At 46.7% G+C, this 20,681-nt stretch overlaps 1 protein-coding gene across 1 annotated transcript in view; it reads left to right on the forward strand.

The window, feature by feature from the left end:
• LOC144133727 (uncharacterized) overlaps window positions 1-6,189 on the forward strand; it is a 50,452-nt gene extending 44,263 nt beyond the window's left edge. The window contains exons 5-7 of the mRNA XM_077666859.1: window positions 66-253; window positions 4,112-4,328; window positions 5,846-6,189. Coding sequence (XP_077522985.1) covers window positions 66-253; window positions 4,112-4,328; window positions 5,846-6,189 — 749 coding nt within the window. The remainder of the gene's footprint in view (window positions 1-65; window positions 254-4,111; window positions 4,329-5,845) is intronic.
• The last annotated feature ends 14,492 nt before the right edge of the window (window positions 6,190-20,681 follow it).

Raw genomic sequence — 20,681 nt, forward strand, 5'->3', positions numbered from 1 at the left:
TTTGCAGTGAGGCCTGAGAGCAATCCGGAGGGGATGTGTCGAGGCACGTGTTGCTTCTTTCCCAGGAGAAACGGGAATAACGGATCGCAACGACACCAGTCTGGGGACTACAGGTTCGAGCAGCGACCAGCTCCTCGACGAAGGCGCGTCTTTCCTGTCGAACGTGGTGCGGGCGAGCGCCGGTGGCGTGGGGCAGCCGCCCGACGTGGAGGCCAACGTCGACCGCCAGCTGCGGTCATCATTGCTTCTGACGGTCAGTTACACGCATCGCTGTTAACCGCTAGGAGAGGCAGAAAGTTGTACCGAAAGACATCCGCTTCCGGACGCTGCCAGTAGCCGCGTGTGCATAAATGCTACAGCAGTCAACCCCTTTTTGAAGGAAAGAGCACGTTTTGATAAGGAAAGGCGGGACCCGTCTTCTATTCATTTCCTCACTTTTCCTCAAAATGTGGTCTAGCGTCGACCTTTGCCGCATTCATGTACCGCGGCCTGTGCGGAAGTGTTCCCGAGGTGGCAGGCGAATACGCGCCGCTTGACGGTATTTTTGGGCCATCTGGCGGCGACCTCAGGGCGATCGGCGCACGCGCGTTAGTGCCCCGCGGAAGCTGACAACGGTATCGGATCGCAGGGCGCGCTATCGTATAACTCTGGTACATTGTGAGAGGCACTCATGTTAACTGCGCGTGTCTGATGCGGACGCATGGCGTCAGATAAAGCCAGGCGTAGGGCGGGAAGAGTGTATCTTATTCATTTTCATTCAGATATAGACGGCCGGCGATGGCCGACGTCGGTGCGAGTTAGCCGAGCAGCTTCGTTTTGAGCAAGAAAAGACGGGCCAAACAATGAGGTTTACGGTGGAAATGGAAAATTACGATTTTGTTACCCCGTATGGTGCCGGGGCGTCAAAATGTGAATTCGAAAACAAATTATTCTCGAACTGTGTTCCATCCTACGGAAAGAGGAAGGCATGACGACTCTTAAACTCTGCCCATGAGTTCTTTACCGGAGGCATGTTGTGTGGCTCGTCATGCATCGCCAGCGTTTCAACTCTTCTTTCAAACCTCCAGTCCTCACACCTAATATGGATGGGACTTGCACGGATGTTGTAATGTCTAATGTATTACTCGCCTGATTTACTCAATACTTTTTACAAGTGTGGCACAGTCGTGAGCAATTTGAGAAGGGACAAACTTTTCTTGCGAAATGGCAAATTTTCTCGTTATTCCTCCACGACATTTGGGGGGGACTTTTAGATATTATGTTCCAAAAGGAAAAGTAATTAGAAAGGATGCAGGAACTCTGCTCCCAAAGCATAATTATGAAGTAATCAACAAATGACTGCTCGAACTTCGTTCCCTCTCATATTGCTCATGATTGTACGTGACCTCTACGGCCTACCTTTAGGCCCCCAACAGATCCCCAAGTAAAGGAACAAATGTGAAAAACAGAATTGACATCTCAGCTAGTTGGTTTTTCATTTTTCAAAAATTATATAAAGCGCACTTAGGACAACAGACAAGGAAGACCAAGTCTGTTGTCCTAAGTGCGCTTTTATAGTTTTCGAAAAATGTGAAAAACAGTTAGTTTCCGCAGCTGCCACCATTTGCCACGTAGCGGTACTGAACATTAGCAATTACCGCGTGAGTTTTGAATGTTTGGTTCGCGCCACCATTTTTATGTTGTCACATCTCGTCGGTGTGAGTGGAGGAAGCGTTTTACCAGTAATATTTTGCAGTATTAGCAGAGTAGGCGATTACCATCAACCGGTTCGAGCAGTGCAGTTCTCTCACAGTTACAAGTAAAAAATAGCTGTGGTTGGCTCTGGTTAAAGCTGTGGTGACGCGATAGCTACATCTTGCCGAGTGGAATTCGCTCATTCGAATTGCAAAGTCAGTATTTCACCACTCCGTTTGGCTGGGCGTTCCTTCTTTATCTTCGCCCCACTTGACGCGGCACTTGCGCACAGCTGTTGCAGCTCGGTTTCGCCGGCGCACCGCGCCGCCGGCAGCAGCAGCTGCTCCGCACCACGTGACCAACCACGTGGCTGATCACGTGACCAACCACATGACCAGGGGTGGCTCCGGTGGCCACGCTGAAGGCTAGAAGAGGTGGCGTAGTATAGCTATCGCTACAAAATACTCTTTCACTTATGTAGTGGCCACTAGAGACGCTTGACATTTGACGCCAGTGGGGAGAAGTCCAGAAAAATTGGCTCTCATGTCCCCACTCCCACGAGGATGGCATGGCCCCAAAGAGAAGGACATCGGGAGCAGTCGTTTTCCAATCCACATTATTGTGAACGAGGGAATTTTCGCTAACGACATGCTGCAGTGCCACTCCCTCGCGGAAAGACCAAAACGAACCTCTCAGTAGAATATCTGCGGAGTTGCTTGGTAGATAACAGGCTTATATGCTGTCAAGATGAAATAATTGCAGGACATGCGATACCAGTTACCTGCCTGTTTGAGGAAATTTTAGCCTGTGGTCTATTTTCAGCACCTCTATGACCAGAATAAATAACTTTGAATTGATTGTAATGCACTTCCCACATATATCCGATGGCCCCTTAGGGTAACCGAGTGGATTCCAAGAGAAGGCAAGCATAGCAGGGAACGGCAGAGAGTTAGGTGGGCGAATGAGATAGGTAGTCAGAGGGTGTATGGTTTTCCGCAGCTGACGCAGCAGAGAACGTGTGTGAAAGGCCTCGGTTCTGCAATAGACTTAGCTGGGATAACGATAGATGATCTAACACTTCGGCGACAAAGTTTCTTTGAGCCGGCCGGGCTTGACACGAGGCCGTTTTGAAAAAGCATCCCCGCATCGCTATAAGTAAGTAAGTACGCTTTGAGATCCTTCCGAAGTGCAAACGTCCGGCTATACAGAAGAGCTATGGACCTTTCTCAGAAACCTCGTAGTTAAAGAAAAAATTGTCCTGGTATTGGGTTCGAAACCGGGGCCACCGCTTCGCCGGAGCAGTCGCTCTGTTAACTGAGCTGACCCGGGGTGGCTAGCATATGGTAGAGCGATAGCGAACTGATCAATAACTCGAAGTGAGAACAGTGTTGTTGAGATGTTTAGGGGAATACCCCATGGATTCCCGCTTTGTGTTATTGATCAGTTCCGTCTCGCCCTACCGTATGCTAGCTGTATCGCTTAGCTCAGTTGCCAGAGCGACTGCTCCGGTGAAGCAGGTTCTAACTCCGGACTGGGATGATCTTTTTTAAACTGCAAAGCTTCCTAGGAAGCTGTATGACTGTCCTTTTCAGCCGCACATCTGCGATTGGGTGGATGCCAATGTGTAATTACTCCCCTATTACACTCCTTTCCACTTTAGGGGATTCCATTAATAAGGGTACGACTTTGTTTTGTAAAAAATTACACTTTATTATTTCGCGATCGTCTGATAGATAATTTTTTTATCTTTCCGAAAATATATTGCACTTGGGAATTCACTATTACAAAAATAATTTTTTTGTCCTTTTTCTAAGTCATCTAGACCTCAAAATATGCATGCACCTCAATGTGCATTTCATATATTTGCAAAAATTCAATGCCCTGAAGTTTTTTATCAGAAACACGAGTTTTGGTATCAGTTTCCAATTTGGCCGTGTGCTTAGTACACATCTTTTTCTCGGGCATAAGCAAAGAAAATTTTTCACAGATGTTAATTAACGGTATTTACATAACTGGAACCAGAATCAATAGCCTAGTTGCATTCCTATTTTTAAGACTGAAAATATTCATATGTGGCAATTTTACTGCATCCACAAACATAATAAAAATAAATCGTTCTTGTTGGAAGCACATAATTTCAGTTTCACTTGTGTAAAGCGTTGGTTGCTACTTTCATACAAAAATTCTATCACTCTGCGGATAGTAGATTTCAAGAACAATGTTCATTAGTAGAAACGTAAAAAAAATAAAAAAATACCAAACAAAATTTAAAACCAGATTTGAGCTGTACTGCAAGCTGCGTCTATCTTTAAAACTCATTGGAAATTTTATAGGCATAGTGTTCATTAAAACTGTTGTACAGTCAACTTTTGAAAAAACATTGTCATTCTCGCCACAAGTTAAAAAATTTGACCCGCATCGCTATATGTCGTTGCAGATGTCTCCATTAAGCGGACATGCCAGATATGCAATCACATTGTCGGCAACTCTGTTGTCCGAACCGTCATTCGTCGACGACCCCTCGTTGCCGGAGCTTGACTACGCCACCGTGGGGGTCCAAATCATGCGCCTCTGGTTATACGCTGAACTGCGCGAAAATGCGGCGCTGAGCGAGGCCCTTAGGAACCGTTCCCTGCAGTGTCCGTCCAGCAACGGTAAGTTGCTGCATCCTGCTTTACTGAAAGAAAGCACCGGAAATGCACTGAGCTCTCGTATTCAATTTAATGAGGACAATGCATGTGTTAGTGTAGTTCTAGAAAGAATTTTATATCCGATTAGTTAAACTTGGTTACACTGGACGCAGTCCTAAGACAGGCAGGGTATCTCTGCATCTCCTTTTTGTGACACGTGTTTTCGATAATGGGTTTAAATGTGAGGAAGACTAGGTAGATAAGACTGGTCATACAGGGCTATCTCTTACACAAAGCCCAGAAAAGCTGGACAAAAGCTTCTAGTGTGCAAGGCTGCCACCACGTGCAGAGTGGCGCTGAACACTCATATTCACCGGGCGATTTTGAATGATCGGCACACCCCGCTGATTTTTATGGCTGTCTGAACTTGTTTGTATCAGCGCGGGAAACATTTTATATGTCAGATTTTGCAGCTGCAGGAGAGCGTCTGCCATAATAATCAACTCCCCGCATCTTTCGGGGCTCTCTAGTTGTTTTAAACAATTGCAAGTTTAAACATCGTTTAGAAGAGCTTTTTGTTGGACTAGATGGTGCATGTTGCAACAAAAGAACTATACCGCAACCAAGACGAGCACAAGAAAGGACCACACAGGACTAGTGCTAGTCCTGTATGTTCTTGTGTTTGTCTTGGTTGTGCTACAGTTCTTTTGCTACAAGTTTAAAATAATCCCTTTTAGATAAGCGATGTGCGACACTGGCGGCCGGCAGATTACGTTAGTTGCTAGCGTCCAGGAATGCTCGCAATACCTGTAGCGGGGAAAAAGTGAGTAAAATCAAGCAGTCGCGTTTTTTAGGAGCTTTCGGATATTCTATAAAGACTGTGCGTGAAATGGACGAGATGCATGAGAGAAATATTCTCAGGGAAGGATACAAGCTCCCCCGTAGAGAAGCGCTTGAACGAGTCACCGTAGTCGTCTGCAATTGAGCATTGATTCTTGCTGCAAAGAGAACAATTGCAGTTATTGCTGAACGCTCCTGCTACTCCTCCTTCCTGGTGCTAGCAGCGCCCGAATGCGTGACTAGGTGCCTGTAACGGGATTTGTGGTATTCATGCAGCGGCACGTGAAAAAGTGGTAGGATGGTTCGCTTACTGAAGACATGTTTTCATTATAAGCTGCCTTGGAATGGTTATGCGTGGTTTGCTGTGCCGTCGTCGCCACCGAAGTAATCATATCAGCTGTAGCAATAGTATGTTAAGGGGTAAGGGCGATGAACTAGAGACAGCCTCTCTTATCGCATCGTAATACTGAAAGGAATCTTAGCAAATCAATCTCATACGGACCTTGCTGAGCCGTTGTGCTGCAGGGCCATGATGGAGGCCAATGGTCGATGACGCTGCGAGTTCATCAATCCGGAGGGAAGGAGGGGAAGTTGCCGAATACCGCAGAGACTCCCGCGCACTTTTTATCTCGTCCCTTCTCGAGAAGCCACGAAACAACCATCGTCCGCATGTACCCATGGTGGTCTCCTTGCATCTGCAGTGACGTCATCCGCAGATATCGCTGATGTCGCTGTAGAGTGGGCCCTGCGTACGGCACTGGCGGCTTCCAGGGTGTCGCGCCGGCAGCGACGCCAAATGCAGACTTTATCCCCTCCGGTGACAACGCGAGGAGGAGGGGACAGAGAAGACAACAAGGACGGGGCGTGGTTGTTTCGCGATCGTGTCTTCTTCTGGCGGTTCTGCCACTCGCTGTGCGGGGACCCACGGATCGCCGGCCTGTGCGACCTCGTCTTGCCCCGTGTTCCGGGATTCCCGACAGCCTTCGGTTGCCGCCCACACGTGGGCGTGCGCTGTCGCGCCGAGCACCGCATTCTTTATTATTGAGAGACGATTTTCGCTTGCACTTTGTTAATTGTAACTTCTTAGTCTTTTGTTCGGTAATAAACGATACGAGACCACACATTGTTAGTATGCATTAGATTGTGTTGCTTTAACGCCTGCTCACTAATTGTGGCGACCGGTCCGCTATCATTAAAGCTGTCCTACTACGACTGGTTAGAACTATGGTCTTGCTAGTCACCTTGAACACATTGGAACTACTCTACCATATACGCGGGCCTATGTGCTCGCGTCTATGCTAAGTACACAAATACACACACAGCATGCCATATACGCTAGTATATCTAAAATCTAAAACAATTAAAGAGAAGGTGGTAGGGTTTTAACGTAGTTAAATCGAGTAGACAGGCAAAACGGTGGGTTTAGACTCGCTGGCTCATCGTTTTGCTTTGCAGGGTCGTCGGCAGGTCTGGCGACGGTATTAGCTTGATGTTAGTGTTATAGTAGTATAGTATAGTATATGCAGAGCCCACGAGTTGTTGCAATTTAACACGAGGAGTGAGCGGTTACGGCGATAGCCTTGTCCTCTCGTGCAGTGGCTTGAGAAGCTGATCTGTTCGCGCCGCCGCGGGTTCGACATCAAGTCGAGGCAATATTTGTGTTATTTATTGATTTATTCCAGGGCAGCCTTCAGAACGGCTTTTGCAGCTTTGGTCGTGAAGTGAAGCTTTCGTGCTAAAACTTGAGGGGTCAGGCTATGAGCTACGCCGTAGTGAAGGGCATCGGTTAATTTCGACAACCTGAGGTTTTGTAACGTGAACGCACAGCACACGGGCCTCCAGCAATTCGTCTCCATCGAAATGCGACCGCCGCGGCAAGAATCGAACGCATGTCCTTCGGGTCAGCAGCTGAGCACTGTAACCGCCGAGCCGACGCGACGGCTTCGGTTACTCATGCATAAGAACCGCTAGTTAAGATCTGACAGCGTGACCCGCGCCGAAAATGGCTGCGGTCCGTCCCTACTCCGGTCCACTATAGGCTAAGAGGCATGCAGTTGCGCAGGTTTGGCGGCAAGCTTTCTGAGCTGTGTACCGCTTCATCGGGATAAGAAAAAAGTTGTCATTTGTGCTAGAAGCTCGAGATAAGACCAGTGGAATCGATGAGCGCAGCATGGCATCGCGTCGTTTCTCGAGATTTGGACGAGGCTTGAACTGTAGCGAACCGATGTGTGTTGCCCCACCAGAACGCACGGTTCTCTGTTTTAAGGCCGGTGACGGGAGGGAGAAGGAGGAGGAGGGGGGGGGGGGGGGGGGGGAGTTTGGCGGAATCGGATCATGGTAGTGAATGGCGCTGTGGCCAATCTCTCTACTGTCTCGGTCCACTCCGCATTAGTCCCGCGAGATTTCCATATTTCCATCTAACTTCCGTTGTCTCGCAAACAGCTCGGAGCGTCCGCGAGAAAGGGCAACTCTGGGTTCGCGTGCAAGATTCTTTCCGCCTTTTTGTTAAAAACGTCTCGTCAATCATTTTTACGTTGTGCGCGGAAGGTTTTTGGCGGGGTCTACGTTCGCGATGAAGACCGCGGCCGCTCGCGTGCTTCTGGCGTTTGCGTCTTCACTTCAACCGAGCACCGTTTTGCGGACGTGATACCTAACCGAGACTCAGTGGCATAGCCACAGTGCACATTTTAACATCCGGGTTGGTTATAAATCGGAACACTTGCGTGGAGCTGCTGCGTTTAACTACGTCATTCGTTTCAGTTTTGCAGCATGGTGGCCCCGGCGCGTCGCCATTCGTTTTAAAAAATGAAGCGCTTTGCATAGCGCAAGATTCCGGCAGAATTAGCGGAGATTATGCTTCAACCAGCACTGTCACTGACCAAGGCTGGCTTGACTCACAAGGAGGTGAAGGCGACTGAGTGTGATTAATTTCCTCCCATTAAAGAAGGCACAAATATTCGAGAAAACATGATTGAACTCGCTGAGAAAACTGAAAAATGGGACAGGTTTTTTACATGAGGCAGATTTAAAAGAGCCTTAAGTATTGTTAACAGAAGTGGAGAGCTGCACATCAGCGCATTTCAGCTACCCTGCTCGAGGGAATATGCGAAGTTCGTGCAGATCTTAATCTTAATGTTGTAGCATATCTTTACATCAAAGTAAGAATGTTCAAAAACTGCTTGATAACCTAAAAGATTAGGAGGCTATGCAGCCCAGAGTGCTTCTAAATCGTCTTATTGCTACAAAGCGCCAGGTTGGACTTTTTACTGCTCCAGACTGCTCCTAAATTGAGATTTATCGGCTGCAAAGTGATTCAAATTGGACATTTTTGTGCTCCAAATATTGATCAAAATTTGATTTTACCAGCAGTGTGACTGGTAATGTAGAGAATCACGTATTCCGCGTGAATGGGTAAGTAGGCGAAGTCAAACGTGGAGAGATCGATTAAAGCTACCTCGTCACATCCTCCAAGCGGAGATAAAGCATTGCGTCGATTTTCGTTGTTAATTTTCTGTTTCTCTCCAGTTATCATGACAAAGTGAATTTTAGTCACTTCTTTCACAAGGAATTGACTTGAAATTCGCCCTGAGCCGAATCCTACTGGTTTCATACAACGCTAAAGCACTCTCCGCTTACATAAGAACATGAAAAGCTTCCAGCGTAAGTCTTCATCTTTATATGTGCGATTCTGCCGAAAGTATTCGCAATGTCAAATAGTTGCTCACTGCCGTATTTTGTAATACGAGATAGCGAACTGACTGGCCTATCCCACTGCATTGTTTTTATCTAGGGTAAGGGCCTCTTGGAAGCCACGCTCACCGTCACCACAGATGCGGAGGCAGAAAACGGTAGCGGCAACCGCATTCTGTGACAACATTTTTGGCAGTTAAGAGAAAGACCAGAGTGCCTGTAAATGAAGCGAGGCTGAATGGTGGGCAAATTGGTATGACATGGCGAAGAATAAATTTTAGCAGCCGAAAAAAGACGAAGGACAGGAAGAGATATACGCAGGACAAGACTGTGTCCCGCCTTGTCCTATGTAGTTTTCATTTTGTCGCTCTTCTTTTTTCGGCGGGTAAAGTTTATTCTTCGACATGCCTATAAACGTACCCGCCACAGGACGGCTGTCTGGCGCGTTTCTCGCTGTGCAGGCACTGCACTACGCCGCTGGAGTACTTGGCGCACATTATGCAAGCATCTCATAACCCGTCGTGCCTAAAGAATTGGTTGTAACGTAAGAGGGTGGTTTTATTGCGACTATCATATATAAAATGTGCAGGTAGGTTAGAAATACGGCTTAAATAAAAAGTGTTACGATATTTAAACGGAAGATGTTAGAAGGTGCACATTATGTTGATCTAAACAAAGTAATTTTTTTATCTTGTCTTGACCGAATGAGTATTCAGTTTCAAGCATGCACTAAAGTCAGAAGTTGGGCAAATTAGTAGATAACGATCAATAATGAGCCGAAACAAGACGACGACAAAGGAAGAAAACATACGGGTCTCACTTTGGACCACATGTATTGGAGGGGTTAATTTGTTTAAGTTAGATAGGTAAAAGGAATCTTGGTCCCCCCCCCCCCCATCTTTAAACAGGGCTGGTGACATGTCACCTAGCCATTAATTGTTGGCGTGCTCAGTTTCTGCGGATTAACTGCCAATTTTCTTCCCAATTCTAAATGACTCTGTTGAGCTTCTCCAACAATCCTCTATAGTCGTCTCTTGTTTCTACTTTTTAATAATTGGGCATGTCCTGGCTATTCCGAAACTCTAGTGCATCGTGGATTCCTGCGGCGTCGTCGTGCACTGAGGGTTGGATTGTTTTGCACTCGATACTGGATGAGAATATGTTCTATCGTCTCCCTGTCTTGCATGCAGCAAGAGCAAACGTCATCAATGGCGTGAATTTTTTTCCCCTCACACTTCGTCCTCAAGCATCCAGTCCAGGTCTCGAAACGTAAACCATTCCCTTTGAAATTATCAAAAAGGGTTTACCTTTTATTGTTAGATTTAGCCATCGCATGGAGCTCCAACATCTGCTTACCCAGAATTTCCTTTTGCCAGGGAGTGCTTTCTGTGGATCCTAATTTCTTTTTCAAGGCTGTCCAACGATTGGTTTCTTCGCTTTGACGTTTGTATTTATTAGCAAGCCATCTAGTTCTTTGCCTCCATGTAGTGCCTATGCTGCATCGGTATAAGCACCTGAAAATTTTCACCACCAATAGCTTCTGATTCATAAGCCTCAACCGTTCTTCATACTGCACCTTACTTTTTGCCTCACGCGCTTCGAATGTTGACCAGCCCATACAGCTTAACTGCTTCATTAGTAGTTGTAGTGTTCCCATATGTTAGCCCTCAAAAGTAAGCCTACCGACTGTCCTCTGCTTTACTTCAGGTGAATTGTTTTTGGCAGATCCCAATCACCCCACAGCGTCCGCTAACGTGAAGCCTGGAACGATTGCACCTTTCAATATTGACAGAACTTCACATTTATGATATTCGCAGTGTTTGCGATTCTTCATGACAACTGCCTTTATTTTTTCTTTATAATTTCCTCCCTTATGTCTCTCATATAGTCTCTGCCATTATCTATCCAGATACCACTTAAGATACCTGAACGCCCTCACTATAGGTAACTCTAAGTTTTGTAGCGTGATTGTACCAGGCTCATCATTGTAAACCATGACTCCCGATATTTCCGCGCTAAATCTCAGTCCTAGAGCATCCGCATCTGTTCCGAAAATGTATGCCAAGTCTTGAAGGTCAAGACTTGAAGGCCGAAAGCTGACATAGGACTGGCAAAGCTGGTACATGACCGGGTTAATTTGAGAGACGTCAAAGAGGCGTTTGCCTTGCAGTGGGCGTACTGAGGCTATTGATGATGATGAAGGGGACATGAAGACGACATCAGTCGTACCTTACAGCTATCTTGAATCAATAAAACACCCAGCTGTCCAGTTTATTTGCTCCAATATTGCTACCACACTAGCGCATCTAAAAGAAAAATCGGAATCTAACCTTCCCGCTCTCATTTCTCGCCTTGAAGATGAAACTTTGTCTGCTCTAAATATTTACTATTTAAAGGTACTCAGCTTTGAATGATGACAAAAAAAATTATCTTGGTGCCATGTCGTTCAGTTTGTCCCTTCTTTTCCTTTATTTGTTCTCTGCGTCACTTGTAAAAATAGGCTAGTAGCTCAGTTTTCCACTCTTATTATGCAGCTCACTCATTCTTTCCTTCCACCGGACTTCGCAATGTGTCAGCCACAGCATTTATCCATCCCATGGGCATACACTGCTGCACGCCTCTTTTCGTTTTTTATCCAGAATGTGAAAGGCTGGAACAAACTGAAGCCGTATTTCACAACGACCCAATATTTCAAGAATGCATTCGGAAGAACCATTCGCTATATCTAACGCCATTCCTCACGTAATTCTCACACCCGGGGTATGTTGAAGCGTATTCCGAAGTAAATAAATTAATATTGCGCTACTCCGTTTTTTCGCAGTGGAAAGCGAACGCTTCAAAGAGAATTTTGTCTTGGCGATGATACCAAACAAAGCTTAAGCCGATTTCACCTGAGGAAGCTCTCAGGAGAAATGGAAGAATGTAAGACCGTCGGATATTGTGGCTGCGACGGTCTTATTTCTCGAGGCGGTTGATCTTCACATCACTTTGTTGACTTGGTACCTCAGACGAGATATTAGGCACGATCTTGCGGCGCTGTGCCACTTCACGCAGCAGTCTTCCGCCTTTTCCACCTCTTTCAAAAGCCCGCCTCCTGCAAGATTTCAGTCGACCAAGGAAGGAAGCACGTAAAGCCATAGCAGAGTGAGTGCCACTGCTCCAGAGCTGCTACAGCTCATGCCCTTCTTTGCGCTTTCAGATTTCAAAGAGGCCGCCCAGCTGTGGCTTTCATGGACAAGATATATGAAGAACCCTCTAGTGTAATGATATTCCAGGCATTTCAGACGTTTTTTTCCCCCATTTCGTGAATTCAGACTTTTCTTACATATTTCGGCCGGCTTCTTCCACGCACATGCTGTTTGGTGTTCTCCAACATTTTGGCATATTTTTACTTTTCCATGGTTACTTAACTTCATCGTTTTACACAAGAAAATATATGAGGTCGACGATTTTAGACTAACATCCCTACCTACCAAGAAATGAGTAATCGTTTGAAATTATTGTAGATACTTCACTTTGGACGAAGATAGAAACACTGGCGTGGCCAAAAAACCAATTGGGAAAGGATGTGTTACTGCATGTTTTTTAGGTGTCGCTATAGTGCTGTTCTATTTTGTTCTTCGTATTTCTTGCGTGACGTCCTCCCTTCCCCCCTCCTGTGTAAGGCCCACATGGGCCTTTTAGTTAAATAAACAGAAATAAACGAAAAAATGATCAAGCAAAGCCGAGGTAATGTAATTACAGCTGTGTAATTCTCGTCACAAGGGCTAAGGTAATCTCTTTATGCCGACATTTCATTCTGTCGCGGTCAGTGCGGGACAGGCAATGCAAAGCATCACATATATTGTTCACGCAGCTGAGAGCTCCTTTCTTATAATTTGTTTTTTAATTACTTCACTTACCTTCCTGGCCCGAAAGCATTACACAAATGATTGGTAACTAAACGAAAACAGTGCATAATTATACATAAATAGGCTAACAACCACCAGAACATGCAGTAGTATTGAGATTGTCACGGCAGCGCACAGAGAAAATGCATCATTTTAGAAAAATAGGGTAACATACGCCAGAAATGGCACTGATGGAGGGAGGAAGGTCGTTCCAGTCTGCGCTCGTCTTGGGACTAAAAAATTCATGACACCCTTTTGTTCTAGAGAAATGAACACCAACTTTGAACATGTGATCGGAGCGGGAGAAACGTATGAAGGGCTAGAAAAAAGATGATGTTTTAGCAGAAAACAACCACGCATGCGCTGTTAAACCCGCGCATTTTACAGACTCCTTTAATAGTGCGTTATGGTGAAACATTCTGCGGAGAAGACACAGTCGAAAACACCTACGGCGCGAAGACAGACTCGGTAAGGTTAGTGTGTGTTCCATGGAAGTAATACTCGCGTGACGGGAATATTTAGATAACATGAAACGTGCTTCTCTATTTTGAATGAGTATTAGTGTTCTTATCAGTGTGACTTGATTGGGTTCCCAGACTGCGCATGCATATTTTAGTTTTGGCCCTAGTAATGTCTTGCACAGGGTCAGCTTTACCGGCAGAGGCGCAGTAGAGAAATTGCGGCGCAAGTATTCAAGAAACGTTATTAGTGACGTGTGCGATGCGTTGATGCCATCATAAGTTACGTGCGATATGAACAGTTAGGTATTGTGTTTACAGAATACTTACGTCGCCTCGAAGGCATTATCGCAGGGGACACAGTTTGAAAACGTGTTCTTTTCACAGAAAAACCAACAAGAACATTAAGCGAAGTTAACATCAAAATAAAACAAAACAGTCAGTGAACATTATTAATGGTAACAGAAAGCTTGAGCAATATTAAGACAGGAGTAGATGCTCAGTAATACAGTCGAAATTAAAAATCGCGATAATCAAACACTGAAACACACTATTCCGGCAATAAGTTCCAGTGTTTCACAGTTTGTGGAAAGGTAGGTAGGTAGGTAGGTAGGTAGGAAAAACTTTATTGAAAATGCCGGCAACCGACGGTTTGACGCGTCGTGACGTTGGCCAAGCGTCGACCCGGGGTTATGCCCTCCTCTGCACTACCCCCGTTCGGCCCGTTTGTGGTGGGTCGTGAGGCTTGTGCTTTTCGAACCCCGGGCCTGCTGGACGGCCCATAGTTGAATGTCCTTGTCTGCAGACTGCACTGCACTTTGAAGTTCGGGCGGGTATATCCTGGAGGTAGCCTCGGTCGGGAACCTGGCACAGTCCCACATGATGTGCCATTGGTCCGCCGGACCAGCTGCACAAACATTGCACACATCGCTCGGATAGAGTTCTGGGTGAAGTACGTGTAGCACTGCCGGGGCGAGGAGTGACCCGGTCTGTATCTGTCTTAGGATGACGGCCTCCTCCCGGCTGAGTGCCGGGTGGGGAGGCGGCATTGTCCGTCGAGCTAGGCGGTAACACATGGTAACTTCGCCATAACTGGTTACGCGGTCCTTGGTTTCGAACCACCACACGGAACGGTCACTCTCGGGGGCGCGGAGGGTAAGCGCTCGCGCCGCCGAATGGGCCGTCTCGTTGTGGTTCGGCGAGGATGCACACTCGCCCGCGTGCGCCGGGAACCACTTGATACGGATGGTGCTGCGGCGGTCTTGGGGCTGGAGCTTGCCGATGATGGCGGCCGCCGGCGCGCTCACTCGCCCCTTGGCAAAGTTGCGCACGGCGTTCCTCGAGTCACTGAGCACGGTGTGACACTCGGCCTCGGAGATCGCCAGAGCGATGGCAACCTCCTCGGCGTCTGTGGCGTCCGTGCACCGCACGCTCGCTGCCGTTGTCGTGGTGCCGGTAGCCGCCGCAACGACCACTGCCGCGAAGCCTTCTCGTTTGTATTCCGCTGCGTCCACATACCGGGCGTGCGGGTCTTGGGCGTGTTTCTCGATGAGGGCCTGGGCCCGTGCCTGCCGCCGTTCTTGGTTGTATTCGGGGTGCACGTTCTTCGGGATGGGGTCCACATGGATGTGAGCCCGCGCCTCCTCGCTGATCTCGCATGGTTGCCGGCTGGGGGTTCGGGGGTTGTAACCCAGGGATGTCAGTATACTGCGCCCCGTCTTGGTGGTAGAGAGGCGCTCCATTTGCGCGGTGAGCTGCGCCTCGGCTATTTCTTCTAGGGTGTTATGGACGCAGCACGCTTCGCATCCAATACTTATAACACCTTCCAAAGTATAACAGAGATACATTGCTGTACATCGCTGTGCTGAGAGCCGTCAAATCAGAAGAAATTTGCGGCTTAAATTCTTCCACCGCAACTTCTATAATCAAACAGGAATTGATAGCCGTAACTACCTTTTTGAGCCAACTTACGTCTCGACACGGCACGACCACCCCAAGAAGTTGCGCGAATACAATTTCATTGCAAACAGTTTTTTCTAAATCATTCTTTCCACAAACTGTTATGGACGCCGAGGAGTCCTGCAGCTCGGCGTCCATAACAGTTTGTGGAAAGAATGATTTAGAAAAAACTGTTTGCAATGAAATTGTATTCGCGCAACTTCTTGGGGTGGTCGTGCCGTGTCGAGACGTAAGTTGGCTCAAAAAGGTAGTTACGGCTATCAATTCCTGTTTGATTATAGAAGTTGCGGTGGAAGAATTTAAGTCGCAAATTTCTTCTGATTTGACGGCTCTCAGCACAGCGATGTACAGCAATGTATCTCAGTGATACTTTGGAAGGTGTTATAAGTATTGGATGCGAAGCGTGCTGCCTCATTTTGAAGTTCTTCTATTACTTCAATCAAGTATGCCTGATATGGGTCCCAAATAATGGAGGCTTAATCGAGGATGGATCTGACGTGCAAGAAATAAAGTGTTTCTTTAACATCTTTTGATGCTGATTTGAAATTTCTACGAATAAAGAACATTTTACTTGTCTTAGATATTGGCTGCTGGATGTGTGTGTTGCATTGAAGAGTGTACATAAAATAAACACCAAGGTACTTGCACTCTGAGACGCTTTCTGTAGTTATGTTTTCAACAGTTCATTGTGTACGAAGTTCGAATTTTTTATTTGAAAAATGAACGTGATTACATTTAGTAATATTCATATTCATCTGCCAGCGTTGACACCAATTTACTATTTTATCAAGGTCGCTCTGCGGGATAGATATATCTGATGATGAATTTATTTCCCTGTAAAACAACGCAGTCATCCGCAAATAGTTTTATGGGGTACTGTCTGCCAACTACAATGTCATTTATATAGATCAGGAATAAGAGTGGCCCCAGGACACTGCCCTGGAGCACCCCTGAAGATACGGTTGTGTATAATGAGCTACAGCCATTCAGAACAACACACTGTTTACAATTGTTTAAGTAATTACATATCCAGTTATAGATTTTATTATGTATATTCAGAGGTTAACTTGATAATTAACAAGGGATGCGAAACTGTGTCAAACGCTTTCTTGAAATCTAGGAATATGAATCTACATGCTTATTCTTGTCGAGGGAGTTACTTAAAAAGTGCTGAAATTCGACTAATTGTGTGTTGCATGAGCGCCTATTACGAAAACCATGCTGTGAAGCAGTAAAAAGTTAATGGATTCAAGGTATTTATATAACTGACTGTACAATATATGCTCAAAAATTTTACAGGAAACTGAAGTAAAGGATATAGGTCTATAATTTTCCACAAGTTTCTGTCCCCTGATTTGAAGATCGGATTGACAGCGGCGGCTTTCCAGTCCTCTGGAACCAACATGCTTTGGAGCGAGGCTCTAAATATGATACAGAGATACTGTGATATAATGCTGTGACATCTATTTAGAATGTCGGATTTGATTCTATCAGGACCCATATATTTAGAGGGGCCCAGTTCACGCAAAATACATTCAATACCATGTACATCGATGTTTATTTCAGGCATGCAGTGGTCAGAGGCACAGTTAGGAGGAAGTGATGCGGTTGTGGCAGGCATCAGTCCCTCAGAAAACACCGATTTAAAGTATTGATTAAACATTCCAAGCTTTTCAGCGCCTGTCTTTATAGAGGTATTATTCGATTTTAGTGCGGGGATAGAAGTGCCATCGGTTCGACTTGTCTTTGCATATTTCCAGAAGGCTTTAGGGTTTTCTTTCAGATCTGTGTTTAACCTGGCAAAAAATAAGCGCGTCGCTTTCTTGATACCTAGTTTTACCATCCGGTTCGTATCCTTTAAATTTTGGCGGCCGAGGGAAGTGTTACATTTAGAGCACTCTTTGTGCGCGCTACTAGCTTTCCCTATCCGAACCTACGTACATCCGAATTAAAGCATGGTTTGTGCTTTTCCTTAGGCGCAGGAACTTTTTAGGGACATATTTCTCTAGGAGCTCCCATACTCTCATGCGAAAAGCGGACCATAAATGTTCAGCCTCGCTACTTTCTGAGAGGCGCTGAAAGATTGGAAAGTACGACACTAATTCCCCCTGGATGGCGTAATATTACCTTTCTCTAATATAAATACCTGCCGTGGGGGTTGCAGACGAGTCGGTACCACTGAAATGTTTAAGTTCGTAATCACCGCGTTATGATCAATGAGGCCAGGTTGCGTAGACACTTTGGTCACAACGTTGGGGTCGTTACAAAGTGCAAGATCTAATGTAGCCTCTTGTTTAGTAGAAACTAATACATATTGGGTTAATTTATTTAATATAATCAGTTCACGGAAAGTTGTATTAATTCGTGCTTTATTAGTTACTGCACCTTCGAAAGTCCATGTTATCTCCGGGAGATTAAAATCGCCGCCCAGAAAAACTGTATCAAAAAGCACAAATAAAATGTAAGCAAGATTATGAATTGGAGCTTCATCATTATCGGGTGGATGGTAGAAGGATCCATATACTAGTCTCTTCCCCTTTGGGAGGCTCACTCGACACCACACTGATTCTGCAGCACTGTCGAATTGAAGTTCCTCGCTAGGCATGTCGTTTGATATTAAAATAAGACGCCTCCGTCATGCTGATCTCTATCTTTACAGTAGACAGTAAACCCCGGTGGCAATGCTTCGCTATTGATAATACTTTTGTCTAACCATTACTCGGTGCCTAGTACAACGTGCGGCTGCACTATAGTGACCATAGAGGAAAAAGCATCCGTCTTATTTTTGATGCTTTTACAGTTTACCAAGAGCATCGAAAACTCTTTGGGTTCAACGAAGTCGATGATGTGGCTTCAATGTGTCTTATCATCTGCATGTCATTCCCCGTTGTTTGAATGAGCACGCGCTCTCATTAAAGCAGGTTGCCGCGTGTCAGAGTCCCATATATACGTGTCGCCATTTATAATTGCCTTATCATAGTTCAGTTGTACACTTATTTCGTTTAAATCTCGTTTTTCTTTTGTATTGTTCCAGAGAAGACGCCGTTTTTCTTGGACAGTGCGAATAAAGTCATCCGAGACACTAAAAGCGGTGTCTTTAAATTTGCGCGTATTTAGTAGTACACTATCCTGTGCTTAGCAGCTCGCAAAGTTCGCTATGATCGGATGGTTTTTCCCCTCCCGGTATGCTCCCACCCGGTGCGCCCTTTCGAAAGGTATGTTATCAAGTTCTAGGTTATCTTCGCAGACGCCTTTGACTAGTTCTTAGGAGCTTTGCCACGTTTCTTTCGGCTCGTTGTCGCTCATTCCAAAAAACAGATTTAGTCTCCGGCTCCTGTTTTTCAAGCTGATCCGCTTCGGCTTTTGTCATGGGACCAGGGTTTACCTCTATATCCCCACACAGAAGCAACAGCTCGCAAAACGGGAGATATGAGTCAAAAGCCAAGCATTCCAGCCCAGACAATATGCCAGCACCAGAGCAAATAACCCAGTGGCACAACAAACGCTTCTTCAGGGGACATGGCACTCTTACAAGTAAAACTTTACTCGATCGGTAACAAAGCGAAGATTTCATGTAACGAATCTGGTACCTAGAGCGAGGTGAGTACAGCCCGTGAAGAGTGCAATGTCCGAGTTGTTGCTGGCAAGACGAGCAGCTTTTATGGCCGCATTGGAGTGGAAGCGTTCCACGATGCTAAGCCACGTATCCATCAGTGATCAGACGCGGATTGCCCGGGACCACGCATTGCTCAGAAGGATGACGGAAAGAATTCAGCGATAAGCGATCCAGCTTTTGCCATGGCTTGACGTTCCAGACAGGCGCAGCCGCGACGATGTTCGCCGTGACCGCAATGAATCCGAGCAGCACATGGTACATAGAGCGAGGCGAGTACAGACTGTGAATAGTGTTGTGTCCCAGTTGTTGCTGGCAAGACGAGCCGCTTTTATGGTTGCAGTAGAGCGGAAGTGTTCCGCGATGCTTTGCTACGTATCCATCCCTGATCAGACGCAGATTGCCTTGAACCACGCATTGCTAAGAAGGATGACGGAATGAATTCATCGATAAGCGATCCAGCTTTTGCCATGGCTTGACGTCCGAGACAGGCGCAGCCGCGACGATGTTCGCCGTGACCGCAATGAATCCGAGCAGCACATGGTACATAGAGCGAGGCGAGTACAGACTGTGAATAGTGTTGTGTCCCAGTTGTTGCTGGCAAGACGAGCCGCTTTTATGGTTGCAGTAGAGCGGAAGTGTTCCGCGATGCTTTGCTACGTATCCATCCCTGATCAGACGCAGATTGCCTTGAACCACGCATTGCTAAGAAGGATGACGGAATGAATTCAGCGATAAGCGATCCAGCTTTTGCCATGGCTTGACGTCCGAGACAGGCGCAGCCGCGACGATGTTCGCCGTGACCGCAATGAATCCGAGCAGCACATGGTACATAGAGCGAGGCGAGTACAGACTGTGAATAGTGTTGTGTCCCAGTTGTTGCTGGCAAGACGAGCCGCTTTTATGGTTGCAGTAGAGCGGAAGTGTTCCGCGATGCTTTGCTACGTATCCATCCCTGATCAGACGCAGATTGCCTTGAACCACGCATTGCTAAGAAGGATGACGGAATGAATTCATCGATAAGCGATCCAGCTTTTGCCATGGCTTGACGTCCGAGACAGGCGCAGCCGCGACGATGTTCGCCGTGACCGCAATGAATCCGAGCAGCACATGGTACATAGAGCGAGGCGAGTACAGACTGTGAATAGTGTTGTGTCCCAGTTGTTGCTGGCAAGACGAGCCGCTTTTATGGTTGCAGTAGAGCGGAAGTGTTCCGCGATGCTTTGCTACGTATCCATCCCTGATCAGACGCAGATTGCCTTGAACCACGCATTGCTAAGAAGGATGACGGAATGAATTCAGCGATAAGCGATCCAGCTTTTGCCATGGCTTGACGTCCCAGACAGGCGCAGCCGCGACGAGGTTCGCCGTCACCGCAAGGAATCCGAGCAGCACCTGGTACATAGAGCGAGGTGAGTACAGACTGTGAATAGTGTTGTGTCCCAGTTGTTGCTGGCAAGACGAGCCGCTTTTATGGTTGCAGTAGAGCGGAAGTGTTCCGCGATGCTTTGCTACGTATCCATCCCTGATCAGACGCAGATTGCCTTGAACCACGCATTGCTAAGAAGGATGACGGAATGAATTCAGCGATAAGCGATCCAGCTTTTGCCATGGCTTGACGTCCCAGACAGGCGCAGCCGCGACGAGGTTCGCCGTCACAGCAAGGAATCCGAGCAGCACCTGGTACATAGAGCGAGGTGAGTACAGACTGTGAATAGTGTTGTGTCCCAGTTGTTGCTGACAAGACGAGCCGCTTTTATGATTGCAGTAGAGCGGAAGCGTTCCGCGATGCTTTGTCACGTATCCATCGGTGATCAGACGCAGATTGCCCCGGAACCACGCTATGCTGAGAAGGATGACGGAATGAATTCAGCGATAAGCGATCCAGCTTCTGCCATGGCTTGACGTCCCAGACAGGTGGAGCCGC

Source organism: Amblyomma americanum, chromosome 5 (genome assembly GCF_052857255.1).
Source record: "Amblyomma americanum isolate KBUSLIRL-KWMA chromosome 5, ASM5285725v1, whole genome shotgun sequence".
Taxonomy (NCBI): domain Eukaryota; kingdom Metazoa; phylum Arthropoda; class Arachnida; order Ixodida; family Ixodidae; genus Amblyomma; species Amblyomma americanum.